The 21,468-nt window shown below is 38.7% G+C and overlaps 1 protein-coding gene across 1 annotated transcript in view; it reads right to left on the bottom strand.

Annotated features, from left to right (window-relative positions):
• GFPT1 (glutamine--fructose-6-phosphate transaminase 1) overlaps nucleotides 1-19,905 on the bottom strand; it is a 59,702-nt gene extending 39,797 nt beyond the window's left edge. The window contains exons 1-4 of the mRNA XM_065929029.1: nucleotides 19,708-19,905; nucleotides 9,125-9,232; nucleotides 7,377-7,484; nucleotides 1,672-1,797 (exon numbers count right to left, since the gene is read on the bottom strand). Of these exons, the coding sequence (XP_065785101.1) occupies nucleotides 1,672-1,797; nucleotides 7,377-7,484; nucleotides 9,125-9,232; nucleotides 19,708-19,714 (349 nt within the window). The 5' untranslated portion in view covers nucleotides 19,715-19,905. The remainder of the gene's footprint in view (nucleotides 1-1,671; nucleotides 1,798-7,376; nucleotides 7,485-9,124; nucleotides 9,233-19,707) is intronic.
• Between the last annotated feature and the right edge of the window lie 1,563 nt (nucleotides 19,906-21,468).

Here is a 21,468-nt window from a genome sequence, read left to right as displayed (position 1 = left end):
CTTTACCACTAGCACCACCTGGGAAGCACCCCCTTTTCTAGTGTACTGAATTTTAAAAACTGAAGCTCTCACATTTTTTAAAGGCCTTTTTTACATCAAGTAGAATTTCTAACTTACAGGTCTATATAGAAACCAATCTGAACTGGGCAAACTATGGATTCAACATGCAGATGAGATTTCCTCCTATGGTTACCCTGATACCCACACTCAAAAGCATCCTATAACAAACTGCTTCAAAATCTTTCTGAAATCATAATAGTGCAGCAAAACCACAAGTAAACAACTGTCTGTTAACCTGTTATTTCAAATACTCATTGAAAAACCAACAGGCATTTTTTTGTGCAACTTTTTAAAACACCATAAGTTGAAATATCAAACATGCACAGAACTGTTCCTTCACGGAAGGCAAGAAACTGCCAGCACATCACACGGGAAGCCATTCTCAGTGCTGTTGGCTATAAAAGTGGGCCTCCTCCAGGGTCTGGCTGATGTGGAAGTAAGGGCCTTGGCACAGCATGGACTGCTCAGCATAGGCTGGGGATGCTTTGGGCTGGACTGGCGATGAGGTGGTTTAAGCTGCTTTCAAGTCCACTGGCCCTGTCTAGGTTACTGATGCTGTTGCTATTGCTGCTCCCACCACTAACACTGCTGGAAGACTCTGTGTCCCAGGAGTTATGAAAGACAGGGTTTCTACTACTCCTTTGGTGGTCTTCTTCAATGCTTTCTTTCTCCTTTTCCTGCAGCAAAGGTGCTCACCCAGTGCAGCTGGCAGAGGGGAATAACAAGGCCCCAGGAGAAGAGGGAACAGAGAGTGCTGTGTTTCAGCGGTTGCCACGCCCACTCCCTCAGGCTGCAGCTCCCACTGTAAGTGGTACCCCTACTTCCAGCATCTGCTCCACACCCACCACCACAGCCACTCTGATACCCAGGCTTAGAGTCTTTATTTACTGTTTCCCCTGAAAGGAACTAGGGTTCCTTAGAGAATTGTCTGATTTCAAGTTTGGGGCAGGATTAGAAAACCTGCAATATCTTCAACTACCAAAATAACAAAGACTACTGGACCTACTTGGATCACATCAAAAGTACTCAGGAGTCAACCTGAAGAAGCTCCCAGTGACTAAAGATGGGAAACTTTGTGCATCAATATAGATAACTATTTCAGTGTTTTGAAACAAAATATTTCAAACCCATAAATTTATAATAACAATGAAGAAATCTGTTCATCTTGGACCATTAGAACCACTTCATTTGAAAAATGGTAAATAAAGGGGGAAAAATTAAACATTTATCCTGCCTTTCTTAGACAATCTGTACATCTGGGCAATCAATCTGTTAACATGGAGAAGCTTCTCTTTATAGAAGTATTTAGACATAGAGAATCATGAATCATGTGAAATGATACCACAGGATGCATGCCATTAGCAAGATTTAGACTGTAGCAAACTCATTAGTACAAATAACAGAGTAAACTGCAAGGAAGAAAGGAGAGAAAAGGAGAAGTCTCTTGGGAGACAAATCAATCTGCTACATCCTTACTTTTTTAGAAACACACACTTACATAATTACAGATTAATTGCTATGATATCCAGTTATCTGTGATATATGTATCTACGTGCTACCTACTGGCTTCCAAAATACAAACATTCCAAAGTGTGTACAATCCGTCCATACCATTATTTTTATCAGACCGCTGGGGATGGCTATTGACAGGATTCGGTTCACCATGTGTTGCCCAACGGGTATGAGCTATTCCAAGGTGTACATCAAATTCTATATCCAAATCCATATCTTGTTGTTCTGAAGAAGATAAAACAAAAAATTCCAATATTAAATCAAACTGTAGGGATAATGCTATAAGCTGTATTTAAATTATTACAGTCTTATTCATCTGGAATATACAATTATTAAAACTGAAGATCAGTCTTATTCAAACAGTAGTTAAAAGACTTAGAGGAGTTAATGCAGCTGAAACATTTAGGGTAAATGGTTCCAATAACAACCCCAAAAGTGTGTACAAAGAGATAAAGCAAATGTGACAAAATGTTGACAACTGGTAAAAATAGATGAAGTATATGGATGATTAATGTACTATTCTTTCAGTTTTTCTACAAATTTGAAAATTTTCAAACTTATGGTCAAAAAGAGTTAATATGATCTTTAAAAATCTTGTTTAATCCTTTCTTTGAAAAAAAATTAGTATCATTTTTAATTAGTAGCATGTTAAAAAAGTTTGTTTTCTCAGTGCCACACAACCTTATGAACCACAATGTCTTTGGTCCCCAGTAAATGGCCTGTATCTCACACCATAAACTGCAATTATTGAAGAGTTTCCAAAATCAAAGAACAGTCCTTGAGAACAAAGCAACACTATCAAAGCATGAGGTTACAGGCTCATGTTCCTCTGTTTTAAAAAGCACATACTCTAATTCCTTCTCCCTATGAACTTTTTTTGCTTCTTCCAGGGGAAAGAAAGAAAAAAAAGAGTTCTAGTATTTATTAAGAATGTCCCCTTTTAATTGCCTACATACAAAATCCATTTGGCTAAGGAAGCAGATAACAAAGCTTATCAAATTAGGTCGACATTAAGAGCAAATTGCTGAGAAGTCTGAACAGGAAAGTCCATGCAGTTTCATATATAGTCTTTGTGGGTTTTATCCTGGATAATCAAAGGTCATTCTAAAATACAAATATGATCAAGAAACAATGCTTAAAATCCTTGAATAGACTTCCAATTACTTAAAATGTGGTTTGCATCCCTAGTTACCCATATGAATCATCCTAAACCTGGTCAGGGATTTATATATAGATTCTCAAATTCTAACACCAACTCAAGAACTATTTTCTCACAAGATAAAGCCCCAACACCTTTTCACGATATACAAGGCCCTTCACCATCTGGCCCCCACCTACCGTTTCCATCCCCTTTCAATCCTCATCTCCCAACCCTCTCCAGTCACTCCTCAAAGCTCTCAATGCACCTGTTACAAAGAATAACAGCTAACATTTATGGAGAACTTACCCTGTGTGAGGTACCTCAGACACCTCCTCACTCTATTCCTATCACTCTGACCAGCATCTCTACACTGGACTACTAAACAGAATCTTAACTGGTGCCCCTGTGTCCAGTCTTCCTTCTGCATAATTTAGCCAAAGTGATCCATTCAAAGAAGAAGTTAGATCACATCACTCCCTATGCAAAATGTTCCAATGGCTTCCCAACAAACAGCAAAATCCATTGTTCTGAAGACCCTCTGTGCCCTAACCATCAGCCTCCTCTCTAGCCTCATCTCCTGCACTCTACTCCTCACTTACTGAGCTCTAGCCCCACTGACTTCCAGCTACAAGCAGGCCAAGCCCACACAATCTATGCACTTGGTGTTCCCTCTGCCAAGAATTCCCTCATACAGACAATCACATGATCTCTGCTCAAATGTCACCTCTACCATATCCTTTATAGCACTGACCTCTACCTGATATTATGTATTTATTTGTTGTCTGGCTCTCTCACTGGACAGTAAGCTCCATCTGGGTATAGACTTTGCTTATCCTCAGGGCCTAGAACAATGGCTGGTATACAACAGGTACTCAATAGATATTCATTCTGTTACTGAATCCTCACAATACAATTACGTACTATTAGGTATAACTGTCCCCATTTTATAGATGAAGAAACAGGCTCACAAGGTCATAAAACCTGCCCTAGGTCATAGCTATAGGAAGCAGAGAGAGAATTTGAAGCCAAGATTGCCTGCCTCCAGAGCCTAAGATTAAAACCACAGTGTACACTCTGCTGTACTATTACAACACTGGACACACTGTCAACCCGGCTTCCACCAGAATTTAAGTTCTACAAAGAGGAGGAGTTTGTCTTATTATCTTTGAATACTAAGCACTAAGCTATAAAGATCAGATACTCAAATTTTTGTTGGCTAGCTCAATCAATGGAGAAAAATCATCAATATCTTTTCTGATTTAATGGTGTTCTAAATAATTAAGGCAATCTGATAAATGACCTCCAGAAAAGTAAGGATCACCATTTACTACTACTTAACAGGCCAATACAAGCAATGAAAACATGTAACTAGCTTTTTTGGATTAAGGTTAACTGTAATTGAAAGCAGTATGTCCCCCCCACACACTGGCAAGAGAAAGTACATCAGAGATAGTAAAAAGCGTCTATAAAATAAATCCATTTCAAATTCAAGGTAATTACCATACCTAGTACATTGTTGCCAAAGGAACTTTATTTAAGGTCTAATAAGAAAAAAATCATTGCTACCACAATACACAAATTCCCCACAAGTAGTATTTCAGGTTTTATAGATTAATCATGGCTCCAATCCTGACTTTCTATTCACTGTTCTATCCACTCTAAAGCCCCTCATTAAACCTTAAGTCCAGATATCATTACAATCAATTTTCTCTCCCCACCACAACCCAAGCTGCCAAGCAATGTTGACGGTCACAAAATTCTGTTAACTGAGTCTATTTCAAGTTCATAGTAATTACCAAACCTATTTCACTGCTGCCATTTAAGGAACATGTACCCATTTTCCTTATTAATTAAACTGAGAGCTCATTCAATTCCCAAACAGTTCATGACATCCTTTATACTGGCCTTAAGACTCAGTTCCATGTAGTCCCTTAATCTCTACCTTATTCAGCTTTCTTTCCCCTCATCGCTGTTTAAATCAGCTCTTCTTCTGCCCTGAGCCCCTAGGAAAGCTAACTCCCAGCCTGTGCCCACCGTTCTGAGCTGGAGCGCCGCAGTCACTTCCTTCTTGCATCTTCTTTCTGCCCCCCACACTCACTCCCGAGGCTCTTTGTTCTCTGCGTACCTTTTCTCAGGTGTCGTCTTTCTTTTTTTAATAGTCCAAACATATTGAATTTGCTGGTAATAACGAAACACCTAAATACCTACACCCAGGGCACAAATGTTAACATATTAATATAACCATTTGTGCTTTACAGCTTTAAGATATAAAATACTAAAAAAATCTTTAGTTGTCACGATCTAGGATAGCAATCCTCTGCCTTTCCTCTGCTCCCAAACCTCACTGGTTTTACTGCTGACACCATCTAAAGTCAGTACCTGCTCCTCTGAGCTTCAATTTCCTCATCTGCAAATGAGGAAGATAATTTTAGCTACTCCATAGTTACAATGAAGACTATGCAGAAGGCATTCAGTCAAGCGTCTGGGACACAGAAAGCAACAAATGTCAGCAAGTATTATCAAAGTCAGACGCTACCAATAACCAGTCTAATGACCTTCTTTGAGATGTCTTCCTTCCCCTTCGTCTTAAGAGCTTAAACACTAACACTTGCTGGCAATAACAAAATAAACACCACAAATATCCAAACAACACACTCCAAATTAACAAATGTTAATTTCTAGCCATTTACGCTTTAGATCTCTTTGAGTCCTGAAATGTTAAAATAAAATTTGAAAAAATGCAACTGGTGCCTCCTTTATATCCTACTTCATTCCTTTCCTCCCCAAAAGAGTCACAAGAGCTTTCCCACCTGTGCCTTCAAACTTCTATTGTGCTAGCACAGCTATAAATTATAGTGCTCTTTTTTTTAATAGCACAATACTGTACATACCCTTCCACATGTTTTGTTTTTTTTTCACTCCAATATTCGGTTCTCAGAAAGCAGAGTCAGATCTGGTACACACCTTCCAAAGCTAAATATGGTCATTCACTGTCACATACAACATATTCTCCCACTCCCTTGCTGGTGGACCCTGAGGCTGCTTCTAAACTTTGCTGCAATGACATCTTACTGTCATGTCTCCTTGTCACTGTGTTTCTTTCGAGTACACACCCACAGAGTGGAAGTGCCTGGCCATAAGGGACAGGCATCTCCCATTTAGACAGTGCCAGACTGCTCTCCCAAGGGACTCATCAGGTACAAATTCGCCAGCTCTGTCTCCAAGTGACCATTCCAGAAAAAGGATCCCTTTCCTGCAGGAAGGATCATGTTTCAATATGATGACATTCTGAGATGGTGATTCTGGTCACCATCTTCCTTTCCAGCCTCCCATACTCACTGACCAACAATGCAGCTTTAAAAGGTATCTACCATTCCATCAAACTTGCCTTCCCTATTCTTACTTTGACCCAAGCTAATCTACTCAGAAGGTCCTCCCTTCTCACCTTCACTGCCCAAATATAATTAGCAGCCAATCCTTACATATTCTTAGCCTCCCCAACTTGTGGGAACTAGCTCTCTCTGAAACTTAAACCAATCCGTTTGTTCTCTCCTATAAAACCTACTATATTTAAACTGGTAAACAGGATGCAGTACACACAGTAGATAAATATTTATAACCAAGTTTTTGAAGTGTAGCTGTTTGTGTGTCTGCTTTATTCCAAGCTAATCTTATCCACAACAGATTCAAAATAAATACTGTCATAATTTGTTAAACGAGTACACTGACCCTTGAACAACACAGGGGGCTAGGGGTGCTGACTCAGTGAGCAGTCAAAAACCGGCATGTAACTTATAGCCAGCTTCTGGGTCCAAGGTTCCACCTCCACAGATTTAATCAACCATGGATGGTGTAGCACTGTAGTATCTACAACTGGAAAAAAAAAAATGTCCATATAAATGAACCTACAGAGTTCACACTCACGTTGTTCAAGCATCAAATGCGCCACAAAGTTGAATGTCTGGCTTATGCAAGTTAAAGATGACTTAAGTCCACTGTTCTCCTCTTTCACCTGTACCCCTTTACAATGATAACGATGGCCCATTTGAGCAGGTATATAAAAAAATCCTACTGTTTCCTGGGTTTTGTGGAAGATTTTTTAATATGTTTTTTCAATCAATTTACTTCAAAGTATTTGCTTTCAAGTTTTCTGTGAAAAAATAAAATGTATAAGCATAAAATAATAAAAACTATAAAGTATACCCTGTATGATGGAACATGTACCTCTGGCAACTATTTTATCCTCAGGAAGTAAGAAAATCACGAGGTAAAAATATGATAGTTACCTGATTGTATCAGACCTACTGAAAGGTGCAACAGCCAGACTAATGATATATCCAAACTCAGCATTTTAGTCCAAAGTGAAGACAACCACCAAGTGAAGCCATGTGAATAAGGGCACTGTCAAAAATACTTTTTGTCTTATGAAAGGCCCTTCCTCAGGAATGATGGCTATTTCCCTCCCTAGTTAATACCATTTCTGAAACTAGGGTACATTAAAAGCAGTACAAACAGTATCAAAACTACTTTTCTTCCCTCCCTTCAACTTTAAGAATCACTATTCTTCAAATGGGCCCCAAAATATGGGAGGAAAAATAATTTGGTAAGGAAGGGAGAAGGAAGAAAAGAGGAGGGGGGACAAAAAACAAACTAAGTACATTACTGTGAACTTCTTCATCCAGTGCCTTGACTTTTCCTTTCTTCTTAATGAGCTGGATTTTGCAGGCATTGGCTTCCCAATCTTTATCATTGCCTCCGTCAATTCCCACACCTGAATCATCCAGAGGTAGAAAAGCAAGATTTAGAAATTGGCTACTAGTTAGAAACTATGACCGTAAGGCAGAACTTATAAGTGAAAAATAAATTTTTTTCATCTAATTCATTCATTTACTTATCAATTCAAAATTTACTGAAAATGTACTATATGTCAAGAACCATGACAGCCACTAGAGACAAAAATGAAGAAAATTCAGTTCCTGTTCTCCAATTTGCCAAGAGAAGACAGACAAGGAAAAAATAATTACCATACAGTGTGGTTTTAATAAGTTACGTGGCTATAAAAGTACTACAGGTTGCAACTGCAGCACAATGGAGATACACAGAAGACTGGCACCACCTCAGAACGAGGGTAAGAAAGGGATGTCAAGACACACAGCTCTCAAGATTCTACTAAAGTTCCTACAGAATTTGAAAAAGCGGTACCATTAAAGGTAGGTCACTTAAAATAAGTAATAGGTGAAAGAAGAGCAGCTGCCAAAGCAGACAAAAAACAAATAATCATCAAGTTAGGAAGAGAATGAGAAGATATGTTGTCAGAGGTGGAGGAAGGAGAGAATTTGAAAAACAAAGGAGTTGAGGAATTGACTTTCCATTATTCGAGGAAGAGTCAAGGAAGATAAATGCCCCTTACATTGGGCAATGTTGAGTGTACACTAAAGAGTTAATACGGCAGGCCCAAGACTGCTATCTTAGAAAGGCCTGCTTGCAAAGCTGGCCCTTGGCCGGCATCTGTGAACTTGACTGTTAAGAGGGTTCCCACAATGTTAACTGATTTAAGAATGGCTTACTGCACTTACACTGTTGGAGCAAACTGTGGCTTATGCTAAACATCCACTTCCCTTCGAAGAGCCTGAAATGTTGGTACACGTTAGGCACCAGTATCTACACGACCAGTCCACAGAGCTAGTAATGAGCTTCCCTGGTACACATTTTACACATTGTCCAGCTCGCTGTGGGAATCAAGCGCGTGTGGGGACTCCACAGGGAGAGAATTCTGAAGCGTATGCCTGGCCTCCTCCAGACTTTGCCCCATGCACCTTTTCTCTTTGTTAATTTTGCTTTTTATTCTTTTGCTATAATAAACTATAGCCATGAGTACAACTATATGCTGAATGCTCCGAGGGAATCACTGAAACTGGAGATGATCTTGAGGACCCAGATATGATTAAGGGAAGGAGTTGGAGTAGAACATAAAGTTGACAAAAAGTTATTCTTCTTTGCTTTGTCATTTATGTTAAGATATAATCTTGGGCAAGATTACATGCCAGAAGCATGGACTCCATGAAGAAAAAGAAATTAAAAGTTATAGGAAAGAAAAAAAAAAATTTACAGGGTAAAGTCTTCAAAAACTCTGTTCTAAAATGAAAATGTCCCCAGTAACTTGTTTTTACAGTAACATTCTTAGCACAAGAAGAGACCCATAAGAAGCAATACTCTACATAAATGGTAATATTGTTGAAATTGAATGAACAAACCCTTTAAATATGATAAAAAACAAAAATTCTTCAGATTTTAGATTTACCAGAAACAACAAAATGGATATTATTAAAGTCTAGTAACCGAAAACAAAAAACGCTTTTTATTGAGAGTCAAGAATCATGCAACACCCATAACATTTTTTAAAGGAAATACCAGCAGAATCGTATCCTCTGTACTCCAGTCGCTGAAGGCCTTTGATTAGCGTCTCCAAAATTTCTCGTCTTGTGCGAGGAACATGGTAGTTTAAGTAAGCAAATATACCTGCAAATAAACAAATTTAATTAATAGAAAATTCTGCCTAGAGAATCAAAATTGGCATAGTTATAATATATATATTGCATAATAATGTATAAGATGTGCAAAAAAGGTGAAGCTTGAGTTTATCTTTGAAAACAAAAGAAATCTTCACTTCATTTTTTTTAAATTTATTTATTTATTCTACTTTACAATATTGTATTGGTTTTGCCACACGAAATCTTCACTTCAAATTGTTCAAAAGCAGTGAAATTTTTTCAAAGCGGACATTCTTACACATATAAAAAAGACTGAAGCAAATATGTTTAGTTTTTCAAAGAAGTTTATAAGACTGACGACTTACCTTCATCATTGACATTTTATCAACTAAAATTTATTTTTCAAAATTAACCAGGAAATTTGGGATTTATGTTCTATACACTGAGCATTATTTTTAAAGGAAAACATTTTCTGAACTAAATATTTTAAGCAACATATGTACCCTACAAAACTTACACAGACAGAATATTTTTCTTACTTTCAGTGACCATGCTATCAAAACATTTAGGAATAAATAACTTATAAATAGCAATGATGTGAAGAATACTCACAATCTAAATCATTTAATCATAAAGAAAAATGGGCTAAAAACTATGTAATCATCACAGGAGCAATGGTTTCTCACTTGTTCACCAGATTCTAGTAAAGGACAAATAACTATAATACATATTAATAACTTGAGAATTCTCACTCTTGAGACAATCAAGACAGCATATTAAAAAGCAGAGACATTACTTTGTCAACAAAAATCCATCTAGTCAAAGCTATGGTTTTTCCAGTAGTCATGTATGGATGTGAGAGTTGGACTATAAAGAAAGCTGAGCACTGAAGAATTGATGTTTTTGAACCGTGGTGTTGGAGAAGACTCTTGAGAGTCCCTTGGACTGCAAGGCGATCCAACCAGTTCATCTTAAAGGAAATCAGTCCTGAATATTCATTAGAAGGACTGATGTTGGAGCTGAAACTCCAATACTTTGGCCACCTGATGCGAAGAATTGACTCATTTGAAAAGACCCTGAAGCTGGGAAAGATTGAAGGTGGGAGGAGAAGGGGATGATAGAGGATGAGATGGTTGGATGGCATCACCAACTCGACGGACATGACTTTGAGTAGGCTTCAGGAGTTGGTGATGGACAGGGAAGCCTGGCGTGCTGCAGTCCATGGGGTGGCAAAGAGTCGGAGTGACTGAACCTGAACTGAGAATTCATAGAAAAGGAGCGATCATTTAGAAAAGCAAAACTATAAACAAAGGGACTTGTACAACATAAACTGATCCAGTAAATTGGCAAGAGAACAAAGGTAAAGGAAATCCACATTTTAGGAATAGCAGCATGGAAATATTCTGAGGTCTTCCATGATTGTGCTTTGGCCAGCAAGAATATAGCTTAAATGTATAAAAACTGAAAATCAAAATATAAGGAAATATAAATTCAAGTAGCTTACTTATGAAAGAACTTTCCTTTTTCTTAACTATCTTACACTATAATGTCACTGATTCTTAAAGGGATTAATTCTGTGGAGCAGAACTCTGGAATGACCAGCTTTTATTTCATTTGAAAATCTATGTTTCTTTAAGAGTTTGGTCTTATCAAAGAATTTCAGAACACAAAAATATTACATTGTTAATATTTGACCAAAAAAAAAAAATCATAACATGTATACCGAACACCATTCTGAGTACAGTGCAATTTTCTCTAAATACCATACCACTCCCCCAAAAAAAAGAAAATCACATTTTAAAACTAAACTCCAAAACAACATGAAACAATTATTTGAGCTTTTCTAAAAAAGGTAGCAGAAGGCCACAATCTTATAGAAATTCTATATTCATTCATATTTTGAAAAATTATAATTGTAAAGATCTATTAATTTATCAGGCACTGTACAAGCATCTCACATGCACAGCACCACAACACCACATTAGGTCTGGGGGTTTTGTTGTTACTGCTGTTTCTTTATAAAGTATCTAGAATATGTACAAACTAAAATAATAACCCAACTGTAAATCAAACTTTTATATTTCTACCCTTTAACCCCCATGGGTCACTGGTCTTTGATAAAGATTAAACACACAGAAAACTATCATTCCCAAATAAGTATCTGTGTTATTTCATTAATGGACAATACACAAAATATAAATATTTTCCCAAAATAAAACTTTAATATAAATGTGCTAACAGAACACACATTCTCAACTAGCCTACTCTCCGCCACTGTGATTAGCATCAGCTAAATAATCTGCTAAAGGAGGATACAACCTAATTCAATTAAAAATCATTAACTTATAAAAAAAGTTTTAAAAATAAAAATCATTAACTAATATAACATATTACACTGTCAAAAATTCTTTGCAGGCTGAGGGCTCTGGAAAGCCTTAAAGAAGTCCAAATCCCAATAATGCAGCACGTTCAGAAAAATTCACTACTAAATCAGCTCTCCCTTAAGAAATGTAATTCCTTCCCTGGCAGTTCAGTGATTAAGACTGCACTTCTAACACAGGACATGTGGGTTTGATCCATGGTTGGGGAACTAAGATCCTGCGCGTGGTGAAACATGGCCAAAAATTTTTTTATAAATAAAAGAAATGTAATTCCTTTTTTCCTGAGGTTTATTTTTTTTATTGAGGTAATATTGAGGCATTTCTTTCTAACTCAATATAACTTATGAAGTATTTATTTTTTTATTGAGGTGATAAGTTGCATGTATACAACATTATTGGAGAAGGAAATGGCAACCCACTCCAGTACTCTTGCCTGGAAAATTCCATGGATGGAGGAGCCTGGTAGGCTACAGTCCATGGAGTCACAGAGAGTCAGACATGACTGAGCAACATCACTTTCTTTCTTTCTATAGTTTCTTTTGGAGAAGGAAATGGCAACCCACCCCAGTGTTCTTGCCTGGAGAATCCCATGGATGGAGGGGCCTGGTGGGCTGCAGTCTGTGGGGTTACAAAGAGTCGGACACGACTAAGCAACTAACACACACACACACAACATCACATTTCTACTTCTGTATACCTTATATACTATGTTCTGTGTTTCCACATTCTTGTTTTTGTTTGGTTTGTTCACTTAAAGAAATGTAATTCTGATGGCAAAAAAATAATATATTCAGAGAATTAAAGATGAAATACAATAATCAAATACAAATTTTTAAAACAATTTAAATGTTAATGACAAAAACATTGTTTTTAAGACAAGTTATAGATAGACTCAATACATTTTTTTAAAGAAAATTCAGAGTGATGTCATATTAAATTCACTAATTTCAACACATGTAATTCAACGACATTCAACTTTGATATTTTTCCTAACTTCAATCTCCGTGGTTTACACTGGTTCATTGTGTGGATCCTGAGATCCTAAGTACAACTTTATAGGAAGAGAAATATTCTCTAAACCAATATCCCTCTCCAAACAAACTTAAGGTTTCTTTTATTTGGCTGTGCCAGGTCTTAGTTGCAGCACACAGGATCTCTGACCTTCACTGCAGCATGCAGGATCTTAGCTACCCAACCTGGGATCGAACCTGCGCGCCCGGCAATGGAAGCACAGAGTGTTAACCACTGGACCGCCAGGGAAGTTTCACATAAGTATGTATGTTTTTTAATATTGTCTGTTGATTCCCTATTAGCAATACTAAGATTCACCGCTGCTTTAAGGTAAAGACAACTATATCGCTTAGCCTATGATACTCTGAAAGTGTTCTCATAACAATTTCTAGGCCTTTAGATACTGCCAACACTGAGTTCAAGACATTCATATTTTCTTTCTTTGTGGTCCATATAAAAATGGTACATTTCCCAATAAGTGGCATCTTAGATTCAATGAAATACCACATATCAATTCCAATTCAAAACCTGCCTTTCTCTCAAGAGAGGAAGCACTACAATTACCAATAATCACTACTGTCATTGCTTTGGTTCACTATTGGAACAAAGTAAAAGAGAAGAGGTAGAATAGAGGAAGTAGTAGGAGCAATATTTCTCCTTGCATAACTAGGCAGAAACTAAAATGATTAAAAGGATGACACACACAGAGAAATTCTCTAATATCAAAGTATCAGAGCTGGAAGAGGAAAGTTAGTTATCCAGCATTAGGAAAATGAAAGATAAAGAGGATGAATCTGTTGATTTACACACCAGGCCCTTGAGAGCACAGCTGGCCCACTTGTTTGGGTTAGGGGGTTATCTGTAATCTCGGGGAAGACAGAACCGCACACAATTGCCAACTGGGCATGCAGAGCATATTTACAGCTGTTTACAGGGTAGGTCTTCACAACTCAAAATGACAGAGTAGCAATCCCTACTTCAGGTCTTTGATATTTGTCTTGTCAAACCTCACAATAAACAATTCTGCTTAAGGTATCTATAAAAGTCTAAAAACCAACTCTTCACAGCTCTTCAGTAATTGTTCCAATGCCACAAACAGTAGTAGTTGTAAAGAGCACAGGAGATTTTCTACTGCCAAGTCGGCTTGTGTTTCCAAAGTGAAAATTTCTTATTAACGTAATATACCTGGAATAAATATATCCCTAACTGAAGCAAGAGGCTGCACCTACAAGCATCATTCTCAGAAAATGGCAACTTAAATTCAATGACATAAAAGCACTTATAAGCACCTTGTTTAATAAGATATTCAGACATGACCTAGATCACAGACTTGACACACCTGCTTAAAAGCAATCTAGTTATAGGCAAAGACTGTTTGATTGTACTGAAATTTAAACACTGCAATTTAGCTGACCAATCAAATTATTAAAGTTTCTATGTCTGGTTTAATATAGAGTCTTATGAACAAAAAATTTTACTTTATAGGAGGTTTAACTGACTTGCAATATTATATTAGTTTCAGGAAGAAATTTTGCTCTTCTGTATTTTTTCACTTGACAGCTTCAAATTCTGATGAGAACCTAGACATTGGAGCTTATCAGTATTAAGAGTTCAAATTCCTTCTCCAAATTTTATATTTTCTGAAACAATCCAACCACAATATCACTTGTTTCCTTTTTAAATTTTTTCTTATAACAAGTTACAAATTATCACTAAAGATTCAAATTACACAAATCCTACAGAATGAATTGTTAAAAATCTCTTTTCTACCTCCATACAGGAGATAACTACTGTTAATCCCACACACATTGCACCAAACCTTCAGGTATGAATTTTTCTACATATATAAACTCAGATGTATATGGTGTTAGAGGTTTTTTTAAAAGCATATGAATGTGATAATACACATATTGTTCTGTATTTTTCTCTTAAGATGTTGGAGATCTTTTTGTGTCAGTACAACACATCCACCCCAGTCTATTTAATGGCTGCATAATAATAATAGTCCATAATAGAGCTCTCATTTTTTGCCCAGCCATTTACCTATTTATTGAGGCTTTCCTAACTCTTTGTAATTATAAACAATTCTGCAATTAAAGTTATACACACAAACTAGATACTTGCAATAAAAAAACAGTCAATACTATAATTATGGAGGCACATTCTATAGGTAAGATTCCTCTAAAAGATGAAATATTTGAAAGAACATTTTCTACAACCTCAAAAACACAAAGAAAAAATTATATGGAGTGATACAAGAGAAATTTCAATTTTGTTTGTTAACTGTTCAAAATCTTTTTCCTAGTTACAAAATGCTGGTTGAATTGTCCCCTACTTTGTTGTAAATACTTGTGGCCACTGGAAGGAGCTCCAAAACATTTCTCTCTTGCATATTTAACACCCTGGAACTCAAAGCAGTGTTTAAACCCTGACATCGCTAATTATACACTCCCTCACAGTCTACCTTTGTCATCATCTTTCCTGAGAAAAAGCATGCATTCCTTGCTTGCACACCTTCCAACATTCCATCTCTCCTGCTTCTCTCTGATCAATCACATCAGACCACAATTTTTCATCATCTTGCCAAGTCAGCCTCTCTGGGCCCATTACGCTCTCACCTGTGTCCCTGAGCACTCCTACAGTGAAATCCATCCATTTCAGGTCATTCATCCATCTGAGGTCTACTTTCCTAGAGGCCCTCCCAACTGCTGACCAGTTCTGCTACTTCATTGTTTGTCTAACTTTCAAATCACCCCCAGATATTATGCTAAAGTCTAGAATCTAGACTAACTCTTAAATCCTCATTTTTCTCTTCCCAGCTTATTTCTGGTAGATTCTTTGTTGAACTGAAGCCTTCCTCTTCATCTTAAGGGTATAATACTTTATAAACTCTTATCCTTCCTTATAAACTCAAAATAGAGAAAAATATTCTACACACTATTCAATGAACCAACCTCTCCTACTTGAACAAACCTCTCCTACTTGTAAGTCTTGATAAGTGAGTCCTTGATTTTGTAAATATAGAACTTTTTGTTAACATCAAAATATTATGAGGATCCTACACAACAGTTCAGTAGCTCAGTTGTGTCTGACTCTCTGCAATCCCATGGACTGCAGCACACCAGGCATCCTTGTCCTACACAACAGTGGGTTGAATTTTCATTATCTGATGATCTAGCTCAACTTTCAGTCAATTTAGAGACAATGCTTAGGGTATGAATCAACCAGTTAACACCTGGTTTTAACTTCACAGCTTACATGTTGGAAATCAACTTTTCAACTCTCCCAGGGACTTCAGTTTCACAGTCTTGTCTCTTTTGTTGGTATATATGCTCTCTTCCTGAACGCAAACTTAAATTCTTCTACCTTCATATGTGTAACTTCTCTTATGAGTTACATTAGAAGTAACTATAAAGAAATCATAGCCAAATGCAATTAATCTCTCTCTGCAGTATTAAACATGAATGACTTTTTTTTTTTTTTAACTCTTACAAACTTTCTACTAAGGCAATATACCACTTTGGAATGTTTATGACTCTAACTACTATTCTTTGGCCTCTTTTGCTGGTACTTCAATTTCTTCTTTCAAACCCACTGGTAGTGGTTCTTAATTTATTATTTCTGACTTCATACACTGTTCGGTAAAATGTGTCATCACTGGCGTCTCTCACAATGCACTAGTTCTTTACCAGCTGGCAGCAGTCCTTACCAAGAGTCCTATCCTGTCATCTGGAACATTCCTGGCCTAACAAGTCTCTGAATTTCTATTCATTTCACTCGCATTCTAAAACATGGCAATGAACAAGGACTGTAATTATCACCCACACCTGTTGCACGTGTATTTACTGTTCCTTTCAGTCAAACAGCAATTCCTTAAAGGCAATTCCCTTGTTCTAGTCGTCTCTCCCTAAGGGCAGAGTGCCAAGTACAAAGAGATCACTTCAAATATCTTTTCTTTTACCAATATTTTGTTATTGAAGTATAGTTGCTTTATAGTAGTGTGTTAATTTCTGATTTACATCAAAGTGACTCAGTTATACATACATATCAAATACCTTCTAGTACTTTCTAGGCACCTAAAATGTACAGTCAAAAATTCTGAAACCACAGAGAGAACACTCTATTGCAGGATGCTAAGTAGGTATACAGTAAAAGAAAGTCTCCATAATTAAAGATTTAAGAAATACTGGGGTGGGTTAAACAAAGTTAACAGGTTTATTTGTAGAACTTCCTAAAAACTTTAAACTTGCTAATTGAGAATCTCCAAAAGCAGAATTACCCAAACTTATGTGTCACAAAACTCTTTCCCACCTTACACTGCTCATTACCAGAACCTGTTAACTTTTCCTTTTCCAGGGAACACAACTGAGAAAATGCTCATTAAGCAATAATTCTTTTCTTTCACACCTACTTCATACTCAGTATGTTTAAGAAAATGGCAATATCACAAATTTTATCATAGAAGCCAGTCTCAGCATCACTTAAATAGACCCAAAGCCATTACACAGTGTAATTACAAAACAATTTTTAAGGGTTCATTTCAGAATATTTTTTAACTGCAGCTCTCTAACTGCTTTTAAATACGATCTCATTTACGTAAATGTCACTTATATGTACCACTGGAGCAAAAAGATATAATCCCATATTTATTAAAACAAAAAAAAAAACAAACAGCAAAATCTGTTAAGAGCTGTGTGAAGTTTAAGTGAATTGACCCTCTCTCACTGAAGGCAAAGGTAAAACAGATTATAAAGGACAAAATACATTCCAAATAATCAAGAATAAGAGGAAGACAAAATAAATTTTGAAAATAGATACACTATTTTTCTCCGGAAGGTTCTTAATGCTTATTAGCACATGAAATGTTCCAATAAGTCCTGGAATTTAAAATTTTTTTTTAAAAGTCAGTTCAGCATTGTTTAAATTTGCTTCTCAAATTTATTTGACCATAAAATCTTTTTTCCCCTCAGTAACACTAACATCCCAATACAATTGATAAATAACAATTTTACCAGTATTCCTGATTGGAAAAATCTATCAAAAGAGAATTGTTACCCTCATTAAAACCTTTAACAAGCAGCAGGTATTCACAAAGTAAACCTCTAAATTTTCCCATCTAGTCTCATCCCCACTCAGTTCCTCTGCCTAGAAATTTTATTTCAATAATTAACATGTGGGAGAAAACAAAGACAAATTTTGTCTTAACAGTTAACTTTCAGAACCATACACCAAAGAGGAGATAAATTCTGGATATTCCTGGAATCATGTAAAACTCTGTCCAGGTTAAAAGCAGGACCTTCGAAATGCCTCAAATACTAGTTCTTTATTTCTTGCTCCATCACCTGTTTCCTCAGTAGTGAAACACTGTGGAATGGGGATGCTGGCTGTGTGAAAATGTCTAACATTTAATCTCCACCCTAAAATCTGAACCTCCACTCTTATCTGAACCTTGTCTACACCAGATCTTATGTTTTCTTTTATAGTACTGTATTTTTTACTTCCTTTTTCCTGGAACAAGATAAAAAATGATCTGCAACCAGAAAGCCAGGTACTTGACTAGGTGAATGCTTCATCACTCAGTAACACTTAATTACCAAACCCAGCACACTGGGGGACTGCAAATTCATTACCCCACAGCTCCAAACTAAATTATGTCTTTCGGAAAACCATTCTGCTACCCTGAGACATAGCAAAAGTGTAACTGATTCTAAAGTCAGCTTTCCCACTAATAATCTCAGCAAGCTATTTATAGTTGTTTGGTTTTTGTGCGGTTTTTTAAGTCTACTCTAAATTTAAACCTGCTCTTCATTTTAGAGGCTGAAATTAGCATTAAGTTAAATACAAGAAAAAGAGACACTAATCAGCACAAGCTACCTCCTGCTCAGTTCTTCTTGAAAAGGGCTACGAAGAGTAATTTTCCCGGATAGCTTCAATTCTCTTACAATCATAATTCCCTTAAAAGGTGTTTTTCTTCCAGGGGTAAGGTCGTTGTAAATCTCAATAAGGAAGGTAAGAATTCAATTCTTTTTACTTACAATAGCCAAGTTAGTACCAATTTTAGAGCATATCAGTCATTTCAGATATAATTCTGACAATTCCTTTTGAACTCACTGTGCCTGCGTGTTAAGTCACTTCAGTCGTGTCCGACTCTTTGGCCCGACAGGCTCCTCTGTCCTTTGGATTTTCCAGGCAAGAATACTAGAGTGGGTTGCCATACCCTCCTCCTGGGGAATCTTCCCGACCCAGAGTACGAACCTTACATCTCCTGCACTGGCAGGTCGTTTCTTTACCACTAGCGCCACCTGGGAAGCCCCTTTTAACTCACACCACTTTCAGGTTACTTATTAAAATGACTAAATCTCAAATCATGTAACAGAAGGGCCTAACTTCAGGTTTTAGCTGTTCTAGGTAAAACATTCATTAAATGTAGGCCAATATTTCTCATAAGGAAGTGTTTCAAATGGAAGCACACTCAAGTGATAAATGAAGTACGATCTCTCTCCACGGTCACTTCCGGGCCCATTCGCCAAGGTATTGATCAGCATTGGGTCCTGTTGACATGGGGGCGGGGGGCAGGAAGTAAGATCATGCGTAATGTCATTATCGTAGTTATAGTTTTATTTTCTGCTGGGCGTGCCCGAAAGAAAGCAACTAAAATTAAGTATTTTTTAAAGGATAAATCCTAGAACCATGCGAGATAAATTCAAGAGACCTCACCTGATGTTCCACAGGTTGCCTCACTCACCTGGACTCTTTTGAATTCACTCCCCTCCACACCTCAGTTCTCTCAGCCCTCGCCCCTTTTCCAATACACACACTGGTCTTCCCTCCCGGTTCTCTTCTTGGCGCAAAGCCCCCATTCGGCCCCCCAGATCTCCTCTAGGGCCCGCCCTCCTCTCAGGTGCCCTCCTAGGTCCACCCCCCCACACTCCAGCTCCCCGAAGCGGCCCCCGCCCCCAGCAGCCTCAGTCACCGCGGGACGCCCCCGGCCCAACACTCAGATTTCGCACCCTCCACACTCCCGCTCCCGCCGGCGCCACCGGCCTCGGCGGCGCCCGCACTGCACCCCAACACCGCCCTGCAACACGCCCCCCGCCCGCGGCCCCCTTACCACACATGCTGCAGGAGGCACGGTTGGCAAGGCGAATGGCGAGCGGCTGGCGAGTCCGGGAGCGTACACGAGCCTGTAGGGCAACCCGTGGGCTTGGATACCAAGGGGGCGCCGACACGACTCCCTCAGGGGATGCGACGGCGGAGGCAACGACAGCGGTCTCGGCCTCCCGGGCTTGCCAGCAACTGCCGCCGGGCCCCGCCCCCCGGCGCGCATCGCGCCGCCGCCGCCCGCAGGTCCCATTGGGCCGCGCCCGCGCCGCTCATGCGCAGGTCCCGCCTCCTCGCACCGCCCCGCCCCGCCCCGCCCCCGAGCCCACGCAGGCCCTGGCCTGCTGGCGGCGGAGACGTGGCACCGGTGCGTGGCCGCATCCGCTTGAGGTTCCTGGAGACGCCCGCCCCGGGGGCGAGCAGCGCGAGGCACTGCCCTGCGGGGAATAAGGAACACGGCGGCTGGCAGGGAACGACGAAAGGATTAGAAAATAGGATGGACTTGTTAGCAAAGCAAGTAGCGTGCGTCGTCCGCCTCGTGTAGCCCAGGGCCCCAAGCCCCAGCACCCTATCGAGCAGAAAAGGAGGAAGGGAACAGGAGGCCTTATCCTGGGGGACCAACAACAAGTCACGGAGGGAAAAGGACAGAAGATTGATGAGAAATTGCAAAGGATTGAGTGAGAGGAGGAGAGAAACGCAGTATTCAGGTTCGGCCAGTCTTTCTGCTGACAGGAGATTCAGGTCCCAGCTTAAGCTTTAAGTCACATGCGTGGCCTCTAAAACCTCTGCTCCCCATCCCCTCCGCATAACCCCCTGTTTTTTTGCAGAGGCGGAGGGGCTGACTGTAAGGTTCAAGTATCGAACACTATGCACTCGTGTTCAAGAAACTCTGCTGGCCCAGGCTTTGGGTGGCCAACAGGGGAGGAGGAGTGTAGGAATTGCCTAGATTTGACAGCCTTAGCTTGGGCTCATGAATGATTAATTCTATGAATTAAGGCACCATTCCTGCCAAGAGAGACTTAATCAGAGAGAGATGATGTTTCTGAAAATTTACTACCTCAGCATTTGCTTTAAGAAGACTTAAATGCTATCTTTAATCAAATGTAGAGCACTATCATAATTCGATTAATGGCCCAAGACTAGAATCAGGTAAAATTTGTGTAATATACAGAATACCGCATGATCTTCTGACCCCACGCCTCTCATACTACTGATGTCTTCCTACTCTACCTTTCAACCCTTGACACTCTGAACAGGTAGTTTCTCAACTGGGTAGTTTCTCAACATCCTCAATCTTTTGCACGTATTAGATAATCTTCAGGGAATCCCCAGCCCGTCTCTACCTAAGTACTACTTTTTGGGGAAAACCCGTTTTGTCTTCCCCAGAGAGACTTAAGTCTATTCATTAACCTCTCATTCTTTGAGCTGCTGCCTTTAAAGCAATATGCATCTATATTTTATAATTTTTTGTATATTTCCCTGCAAAACTAAGCTTCTTGAGAGTAGAACAAATCTTTGCATACCCAGCACCTAGTATACCCTTGCACAAAGTAAGAGATCAAAAATGTTTCTGAATGAGTGGGAAAAGTCCTATGTTCTTAGCAGAATTGACTTTCTATGGTTGGTTATCTAATCAAGAGCAAAGGGCTTTCCAGTTTTTCTTAGAGGAAAAAAGATGTCCTTTTAGCATGTATCTGGAAAAGATGAAAACACTAATTCAAAAAGATACGATGCACTCCAATGTTCAGCACTATTTACAGTAGCCAAAGTA

This window comes from Muntiacus reevesi, chromosome 3 (genome assembly GCF_963930625.1).
Source record: "Muntiacus reevesi chromosome 3, mMunRee1.1, whole genome shotgun sequence".
NCBI classification, from domain to species: Eukaryota; Metazoa; Chordata; class Mammalia; order Artiodactyla; family Cervidae; genus Muntiacus; species Muntiacus reevesi.
Note: the sequence above shows the minus strand (reverse complement) of the source record. Positions and strands in the feature narration are given on the sequence as shown.